At 32.9% G+C, this 10,181-nt stretch overlaps 1 protein-coding gene across 1 annotated transcript; it reads right to left on the minus strand.

Moving 5' to 3' along the window:
- Positions 1–6,322: 6,322 nt before the first annotated feature.
- Positions 6,323–9,432, minus strand: LOC107842967 (actin-depolymerizing factor 1). Its single transcript, XM_016687059.2, has 3 exons — positions 9,125–9,432; positions 6,892–7,157; positions 6,323–6,809 (listed from the first exon to the last, which is right to left on the minus strand). Exons 1-3 carry the CDS (start codon positions 9,125–9,127, stop codon positions 6,659–6,661), a joined length of 420 nt encoding a protein of 139 aa, XP_016542545.1. The 5' UTR covers positions 9,128–9,432; the 3' UTR covers positions 6,323–6,658.
- Positions 9,433–10,181: the final 749 nt, after the last annotated feature.

Below are 10,181 nucleotides of genomic sequence, written 5' to 3' on the forward strand. Positions count from 1 at the left end.
TTAGTTAATTTTGAATGTTCTTTCAATGTTGAACTTTTAAAGCTACAGTAATTACTCGTGGAAAAGACCACCCAGAAGAATCCTTTTCCTCTCTGTGAAAGAGCGGGCGGGTGGGCGGCCCAGCTAATTATGTGGCCTAAAGTCAAATATCAAAAAGAGGCTTAAAATTTATTTAACTATGTTTTCTTTTGTAACATAGACATTCAAAACATCTTATGTATCACATTGATGACCATCATTATCTTACTAAGTTTTCGCAATGGAGGTATTCACATATCTGGTCATTCAAATTAAATATGTTTTAAGAAATTCTATTTGTCTAATCTTCTTAATTTTTTGCCTCTAAGTAGCCACGAAGACACGATTAGATTGAAGTTCTAGAAAAAAATATTTGAAATTGTAGTTTGTAAGAAATATTTGAAAGTTGAAGTTATGTTTGAACATGAATTCACATGAAAAAATAAAAATTTGTGGACGGGATCTTGAAATAGAGAATTTGAAAAGTTTTTGTCAAATTTGTTTTTTCATAAACTTCAAATTCTATTCATCAAGTTTATTTAAAGAAAGAGTTATTTTGATAAGCAAATACTTGTTTGAAATGAAATAGCATAATTATGAACGACATACCAAAATAATTTCATAAATATTAAATAATTTCCAAATTTATTTTGAATTGAAATATAAAAATAAAATGGAAATTATAAAATTTTTGGGGCCTTTATAATACTTAGGAAGTGGTGGCTTTAGCCGCTTTGCCCTTCAGTCAGCCCCAAATGTAAAATAAAAATTGAAGTGCTAAAGAAAGACAAAATAGCTTTGTGGATCCTTGCACTTAGTCTAATTTATAAATTGGATACTCTTACTTATATATTTGTTATATGAACCCTTCAACTCAATAAAACTCAATATTTTAAACCCGTATATGCTTATGTGACATTAATTTGATGATTTGGCAAAACGCGTGTACAACACGCATGTTTCAGTGTGTGAAGCTCTCAATTTTTTGCCTCTAATTTTTTTAAAAATACTTATAAAAAAATAAAAATAAAAGATCCTTCTTCTTCATTACCCCTCTCCCTCTCGCCCCCCACCCTCTTTCCCCATCCCCCCATCTTCTAGATGCTCTTCCAATGAATACGCTTTCAAGATTTTTCGGCGAATCCTAGCCCAAATGTGTATCTCTACACTGCTTTTATTTAAGTGTTTGTGTCTTCAGGAGCTTACTCTGATAGGATTAAAACTTATTTTGATATGATTAATGATTTTATTTTGTCTGATAATTATATAATTCTTTTGGTTCTTAAGGCATGTGGGTGTGGATTGGATTTGGAAAACGGCAAATAAATACATTGTCAGGTGATGAAAATAGGACTGAGTTTGTATAGGTTTGTGAGGTTAAAGATACTGGAGCTTTACGAAAAATGTGTAGAGTTTAGTGATGCAAAGAAGATGTTTGATGAAATGCCTGAAAGATGCAAAGTGATGCAATAATGGTGATGAAGTCGGAGTAATCAATAGGAAGATCTTGTGGAGCTACCGGCGTAGGCTTGTACGGCTTCGTCGTCGACGGTTATCGTGGATCATTCGCCGGTGACGACAAGAATGCCTGATGTAGAGTTTTGCTCCGATTAAGATTTTTTAATCAGCGGTGTAATCATGATTTTCAAGAAAAGGAGGAATGATTGACTCGTCTTCATCTGAATTGATAAGGCAGAAAAAGTTAGAATTATTGGAGGTGATACGTTGGTGGTTGGGGGAGTTAGAGATTTGAATGGTTAAAGGTAGGAACAAGAAGAAGAAGAAGAAGAAGTTGAAGGACCATGGCCTCTAAATTTTTTTAAAAAAATAATTGTAAATTAATAATAATAATTTGCTATATGTCAATGAAAAAATAACATAGCATGCCATGTGTCGGTGAGTGTGTTACACTCATATTAGTTGGATGAAAGAAAGTTTAAAATGTTATGTTTTGATGGGTAAAAGGTTTTAAAAATTGGTTTTAAATGGGTTTAAGTGTTCAGATGACAAATGTATAAGTAGGAGTATCCACTTTACAAATCAGACCAAGTACAAAGGTTGACTGAGCTATTTTGCCGCTAAAGAAATTTACCTAAAATATACTGTAAGAATTAGTCCACTATAAAATTGTAATTATTTTTCTTGAATTTATACATTATAGCATTACTTATATACATACATACATACATATATATATATATATATATGTATATATTTATTTAATATGATACTGGACACAAATTTCTCAGTCAAAATAAATTTTGGTAGAAAAGTAATGATATTTGAAGGTGATTTCTGTTAAGTAGTACTTGCAGTCCCAAAAAATTGACAAGACTTTACAATACACTCAGTGAAATTTCACAAATGAGGTGTGGAGAGGACAAAATGTGCATAAACTCCTCCACTATGGAGGCAGAGACACCATTTCTGAAGGATCCTCCACTCAATTACAGCATATCAAAATGAAAATGAAAAGGAAAAACAATAGTGAAGCAATCAACGAAAAAAGAAATAATAACAAAAGCCAAAATAGCTCGGTGGACCCTTGTACTTGGTCTGATTTGTAAAATGGATACTCCTACTTATACATTTGTCATCTAAACCCCTCAACTCAATAAAACTCAATATTTTAAATCCTTATTTACTTATGTGGCATTAATTTGATGATTTAGCAAAACGCATGTAAAATATGCGCGTTTCGGCGTGTGAAGCCCCCAATTTTTGCCTCTAATTTTTTTAAAAAATAATTGTAAAAAAAAATTAAAAAATAAAAAACCTTCATCTTCATTACCCCGTTTTCCGCCATCCCTCAGCCCCTCTCCCCGTCCCCCCAGCCTCTCCCCCATCTTCCCCACCCCATTTCCCTGTGCCCCCATCTTTTAGATGCTCCTCCATTGAATACGCTTCCAAGATTTTTCGGCAAATCCTGAAACCGAATATGTATCTCTACACTGCTTTTATTGAAGTTCTTGTGTCTTCAGGAGCTTACTCTGATGAAATTAAAACTTTTGATATGATTAATGATTTTGTTTTGCCTGATAATTATATAATTCCTTTGGCTCTTAAGGCATGTGGGTGTGGATTGGATTTGGAAAGTGGCAAACAAATACATTGCCACTTGCCAGGTGATGAAAATGGAATTGAGTTTGGATAGGTTTATGAGGTTAAAGATACTGGAGCTTTACGGAAAATGTGGAGAGTTTAGTGATTCAAAGAAGATGTTTGATGAAATGCCTGAAAGATGCAAAGTAATGCAATAACGACGATGAAGCCGGAGTAATCATAGGAAGATCTTGTAGAGCTACCGGCGAAGGCTGGTACGGTTTCGCCTTCGATGGTTGTCGTGGATCGTTCGCCGGTTACGACATGAAGGCCTGATGTAGAGTTTTGCTTCGATTAGGATTTTTCAATCAGCGGTGTAATCATGATTTTCAAGAAAAGAAGGAATGTATTGACTCGTCTTCATTTGAATTGATAAGGCAGAAAAAGTCAAAATTGTTGGAGGTGATACGTTGGTGGTTGGGTGGTTGGGGGAGTTAGAGATTCGAATGGTTAAAGGTAGGAACAAGAAGAAGAAGAAGTTGAAGGACCATGGCCTCTAAATTTTTTTTAAAAAAATATTTGTAAATTAATAAAAATTTCCTACGTGTCAATGAAAAAAGACATAGCATGCCATGTGTCGGCGAGTGTATTACATTCATATTAGTTGGATGAAAAAGGGTTTAAAATGTTATGTTTTAATGGGTAAAGGGTTTAAAAAATTGGTTTTAAATGGGTTCAAGGATTCAGATGACAAATGTATAAATAGGAGTATCCACCTTACAAATCAGACCAAGTATAAGGGTCCACCGAGCTATTTTTCCATAAAAAAATAGTGCAATAATTGAAATATCATAAACAACATGGTGATAGAAATCCAAAACAAGACACTACAGAATAGAGTTAATACTACAACAAACAACACTAATAAATTCATCGAAAAGCAAGACAACTCTCCATTGTCTAGAAACCTTCTACCTTATCCACGATCTTCAGTTTTCACATCCTTCTATCTAAGGTATGTCTAAGTAGGGGTGTGCATAAAATATCAAAAATTGAATTACCGTACCGAACCAAAAAATTTGGTAATTGGTATTCGGTAATTTGGTATTTGGAAGTAAAATTTTAAAATTACGGTATTTGGATTTGGGATTGGTAAAAAATATTACTACCGTTTGGTATTTGGTATTTTTTGAATATACAATAATAGTTAAGTGACCCATAGGCTACATACCTAGTCCACACTCCAAAGGCCACATACTTGTGTGAATATTGCTCAAGCAAATTTTGAACTATTAAACATAGACATAAAGTAGACTCTTAACTTTACACAGCAGACTTCCTTGCAACCAACATGTGATAACTTTTGACGAAAATATCACGCTAAGAATGAAAATCAGGGTATGGAAGGGAACAACATAAAAGAAGTCTTCATGACATAATACATAACACCATTGTTGGCTGCATTTTTCCAACTCTAATATTCCTAACATAGGCCGGAATATGGCTTTAACCAAGGAGACTTGGTCAAGCCTTCTTAATCCTTGTGTTCACATGTCAACAACAAATGGAAATTATCGAAAAACTTAGCACTTGGCAGACAACATAACATATATTGCTCTCCATCATATTTATAAGAAGTAATATTATGACTTTGCATCACATTTACATCCAGTTCGTTACATTCAGTTCGTGTTACATCTAGTTTGGTGTAAATTTTATTCGTGTTACATCCAGTTCTCCCCTTCTTGGAGTTAGATCAAACTACAATAACATAGGTTTTAAGGTGTTTCATTAATTGAGCCACACATATCAATGTGTAACAAGGCCAAACAAAATTGATTTTTTTTTGTGTAAAACTGTGTATTCAGAGGTATAAAACTACCAAACAAAATTAAATTCTTCTCAAAACGCTGGTTGGAAATCACCACTATTATCACCAAATAGGATCACTATAAGCATGTCCAACTTTAATATGGTAATACCAAATTCCGTACCGAACCAAAATTTAATTTACCGATTACCGAATTACCGAACCGAAATTTAATGGTATGGTATTTGGTATCTGCTTTCATTTACCGATTATCAAATTACCAAACCTGAATTATGAAAATACCGAACACCCACCCTAGTCGTAAGCTAAACAAATGTTTTAGGATCGAAGAAATACAGAAAGTTAATTATCTCCAAATATAATCTTTATTATAGTTGTCAGGAATTAACGTACCAGGCATGCTCATAGAGATTAGTATATTATAAGTTGATAACAAGAGTTTTTAGTTAACATTGGCGCTAATTTATGGTGGTAGATCAATTTTCATCCTTCTAATAAATTTTTAGCATCTTTAGTTCCATAGATTTGTTAAAATGAAATACTTTTGATCCAACTGACAGAATAAATATAAAAAAGCACTATTAAGGTTACAACAAAAATCAACTGACTTCTGAACCTATTGAAAAGATGATAGTTTGAACCCGTTATTTACAATTCAGATAAATATGAACATGATGATAGAATAACTGATGGCATCGATGAACAACTAATGAAAATTAATAATTTTGTTTCGTCCTCTCGATCAATTGACCGAAAAAACCATGTTTAACGAGAATAATTCAAGCATTACAGAAAGATTATCTTAAAGAATAGCTAATTGCTAGTGTTGATTTTTTTAAAAAAAAACTAATAGATCCTTGCAATAGAATTTAAAAGGAATGTAATAACACACCAACACCTCGTATATGCAAGCAAAACTACTTGATGCAACTATAAGTGCACATAAGTCTTTCAGTAATAGGCGTGGCAAGGCAGCAACAACAACTGTTCGTACTCTTCAATAATACCGTCGGATGTACATTGAATCCTTCAAAAAATAATGTATTTTCAAAAAATTCGATGGGGCTGTGACAACATTTTTGAAAAGTCCAAGCAACATAAACAACAACATCAGATGTACATTGAATCCTTCAAAAATAATGTATTTTCAAAAAATTCGATGGGGCTGTGACAACATTTTTGAAAAGTCCAAGCAACATAAACAACAACATAGCCCATGTAATGCCATTACTGCACATGTTTGCGATAGACCCTCGACTCAAAAAGATGAATTGTAATGTCATGAAAAGGCAAATGTGACAAATTCTTTTACATCCCCTCATCGTTACGCTGAAAATAAGATCAATTCTTTGAGGAAAAAAACACAGATTCTCACCAGCTTCTCTTGACAACTTCTAAAACACAATTAAATTAACCTATACAAACTGCTGATTAGAACAACAACCAGCTTGCTTGTATCCATTCCAAAACAAGAATCACAGGGTAGAGTGTCAAAAGAAGATTTTAGAAAGGAATCTAAAATGTACCCTATCCCTCAGAAATGGATACATAATAGTAGTTTATAGAATCAAGCTACCAGTGGAAAATTTGGAAGTAACAAATTACATCATATACCAAACACCATAAAACTTCTTCATTGAAAAGTACATATACTGTAGCACTTGGCAACCAATATACCAAGTATCTGTCACACTTTTAAATATTTCCTTATGATTGCATTAGGAGCTCTCATTTATAAGGGCCCATCTGATAACTATGAGTCGATATCTAGTTGGCGCGGCTCTTAATAACATCAAGTCCCATTTCAGTCGGGTCGGTTGCTTGCAACTCAACCTGAATTCCGTCGAGCTCTCTCTTGAATCTGTCCTTTGAACTGGCATAGATCATCTTGCTTCTCACCCTTGCGGTGTCAGGGGACCTTGAAGATGAAAAAGAACACATTGAGACAAATGAAATACAGCAATTTAGTTTAGGATGATTATGAACATTAAGAGTAATACCATGCAATGAAAAAAATCCTGCTTTTCTGGCAATTCTCTGCAGTGACGAAATCAAAATCGTAGACAGCATATCGACATTCATTCTCAGGAAGACACGCAGCGAAATCTTCGTAACTTTGAGTTGGCTCACCAATCTTTTCAACAACAACCTGCTTTTGTTTCTCCTCTATCTTAAAAACAACAAAGCGGTGAGTTCTTTTCGCTTTCAGCTCCAAGAACCTTAACTTGCAGTCATCATGCACAGCCATCCCAGACGCTGCGTTAGCCTATATAATAACCAAAATCCTCTGATTGTATTAGAACTTGTTCAACATTTAATAAATCACAAGACACTGAAGCAAAATGACTCTATACTTCTCACGAATTCAATCTAAAAAGGCCATCACAATAAATCTCCATTGTTCTATATTGATCAATCAAGACACACACAAGCAATTACACTAAAGATTTACTAGGTTTCATTCCCGGAAATTAACATTGTCGCATCAGTCTGCAGCAGTGGAATTTGTCCTTGTCATAACATAGCTTACTAGACTGTCTTACACGAGCTATCAACACAAACAAGAGTAACTACCGCGCATTCAGGGTAGTGATTTCAATTGGCATAGGTGGAGAGTCAAGTTTCAAGAGAATCCTGGCAGTGGATGAGCACAAGCAGGTAAACAGCTTATATAAGAGCTACAACATTTGTTTTCTATGCCACCCCACCTACTTTAGTATCAAATAGGACGTGAATTGACAGTAACAAAGGAAGATTGCACCATTACTAGTACTCTTCACAATGGTTTAGAACAGTGTATCGCTATCAACGCCTGATAATAGCATATACTCTTTCAGAAACAATTGTGAATTATCATTGGCTAGAAACTTAAAAAAAGAAATTATCTTTAATTGCTCTAATTGAGCTAATCTGGGTCCATTCTTATTCTGAATAAGTTATTCATATATGCCTCCAATACACAGCAGCCAAGCAATTGAAAAAAGAAAATTCAAATGCAAGAACATCCTAAACATGCATTAGACCAAAAGAGCGCAACTCATAAACCCCTTGGATAGAAAATCATTGATTTCTAACAAAAACAGTAATCAGTCGATCAAGAAAATCATCAAACACATTAGATCGACGGAATACCAACCAACTAAATACTTAAATCTCAGCTGAAACCAAAAAACGTTGAACCAAAATTTTCAATTATAACAACTCACTATACTAACCAAACTCTCAGATCAGCTCATAAGCTCACAAGATTTCAAGCTGAAGTAATCTAAAAAATTCAATAAAGATCACTTGTTTAGCCAATAACCATGCCGATTATCTCATCAGATCAAAAACTATAACCATTTTCAAAACCTTTCTACTAACACACACACACACCATGAAAAACAAGCAAAACAAGAACATATCAACAGTGAATTTTCCATACAGATCACTTTCTTATCCAACACCCATATAGATTATCTCATCAAATTAATCACATATAAACACTAAACCCATTTACAAAACCTTTCCACTAAAACAAACAGACACAGACCAAGAAAGCAACAGTGAAATTTCTATACGGATCAGTTTTTAGCCAACATCCATATAGATTATCTAATCAGATCAATCACAGATAACAAACTAATCCCATTTACAAAACCTCACACACACACACAATATTATCTAATCAGATCAATCAAAGATAACAAACTAAACTCATTCACAAAATCTCTCTACTAAAACACACACACACACACACAACAAGAAAAAACAAAGCAAAACAAGAAGAAATTTCCATAAAGATGACTTCTTTAGCCAATACACATATAGATTATCAAAATCAAATCAAGCACAGATAACAAACTAAACCCATTAACAAAATCTTTCCACTAAACACACAAACACAACAAGAAGATATAAAAAGTGAAATTTCCATAAAGATCACTTCTTTAGCCAACACCCATATATATTATCAAATCAAAACAATCACAGATAACAAACTAAACCCATTAACAAAATCTTTCTTCTACTAAACACACAAACACAACAAGAACAAATCCAAAGTGAAATTTCAATAAAGATCGGTTTATTATCCAACACCCACCCACATAGATTATCTAATCAGATCAATCACAGATAACAAACTAAACACACACACACACAACAAGAAAATACAAAACAAGAAGACATCAACAGTAAAATTAAAGTACAATAAAAAAATGCTAGAAAATCAAAAGGGTTTAATTGACTCACCATTTTGATTGAATTGAAAAATTCAAAGGGATTGAAGAAGAAGGTTCAAGGTTCAAGGTTCAAGAAGAAGGTTGGGGTGTTTCTATGAATGTAGAAAGCTAGAGCTCTTCTTAATATTGGCTTCTCAAAGGAAGGGAATATTTATTCTGTGGTTCACATACATTTACATTCTTGTGTGAGTGAGTGGAGAATAATATTTTACTCACTCAGTGCCATTTTCGTTCGTCATTTTATTAAAAATAAATATCTAAAATTAATTATTTTTTCTCACTTAACTCCTAAATAGTGAACATCAAATGAGAAAATTCAATTGCAATCCTCATTTCGATGTCCAATAAATATCGCTAATATGAGCAAATTTTAAAATAGCACTTCCTCTATTTTGTATTAGTTGATTTTTTTGTTGATTTTTTTTTAAAAAATATTTATTTTAATTTAATTATCTAAATTTTAAAATCAAGAATATTTCATGTATATGTTTTTCATTTTACCCTTGATAGGAATATTAAATACATCTACATTTTTTAAAATTATTGACTAGTACATAAATAATTTTAAATCTCAAAATTAAAATTAAATGATTATTACTCTATATATTCAATGTTCTAAACGTACTGCATGAGATGAGATGAAGTAATATGCATCAAATTTTAATATTTAATCATTATATTTTAAAAGGCACACAAGGAATTCATAGGAGTCAACTAAACAACGGGAATAAAATTCATCATTTAATTATAAAATAAAATGTGCTCAATTAAAATGAGACGGAGGTAATTCCAGTAAAATCACTTGGCGCCGCATATTTTAAGTAGCCGGCGGCTTAAGTTTTAGCTGCAAGTAAAACGACAACGTCTAGGTCGTGTTTTAAAAAAAATTAAAAAATCATGAGAAGTAAAATATAAAATTCATTTTCTGTTTAATTAAATCATGTTACATTTTTCCCCTAAATGAGTCTTATGTTGATATAAATTCAAATGATCACACTCAAATATGAGTACTACTGTACTAGTTGACTTCGGGTGAAGCAAGAAAGTTAAAATTAATACTCCCACAA

This window comes from Capsicum annuum, chromosome 9 (genome assembly GCF_002878395.1).
Source record: "Capsicum annuum cultivar UCD-10X-F1 chromosome 9, UCD10Xv1.1, whole genome shotgun sequence".
In the NCBI taxonomy this organism is placed as follows: domain Eukaryota; kingdom Viridiplantae; phylum Streptophyta; class Magnoliopsida; order Solanales; family Solanaceae; genus Capsicum; species Capsicum annuum.

Coding starts and splice junctions, on each gene's coding strand:
- LOC107842967 (XM_016687059.2), bottom strand. Junction 6,810..6,891: donor AGGATTTTTTTCATTGCATG/GTATTACTCTTA, acceptor TTCATCTTCAAG/GTCCCCTGACACCGCAAGGG.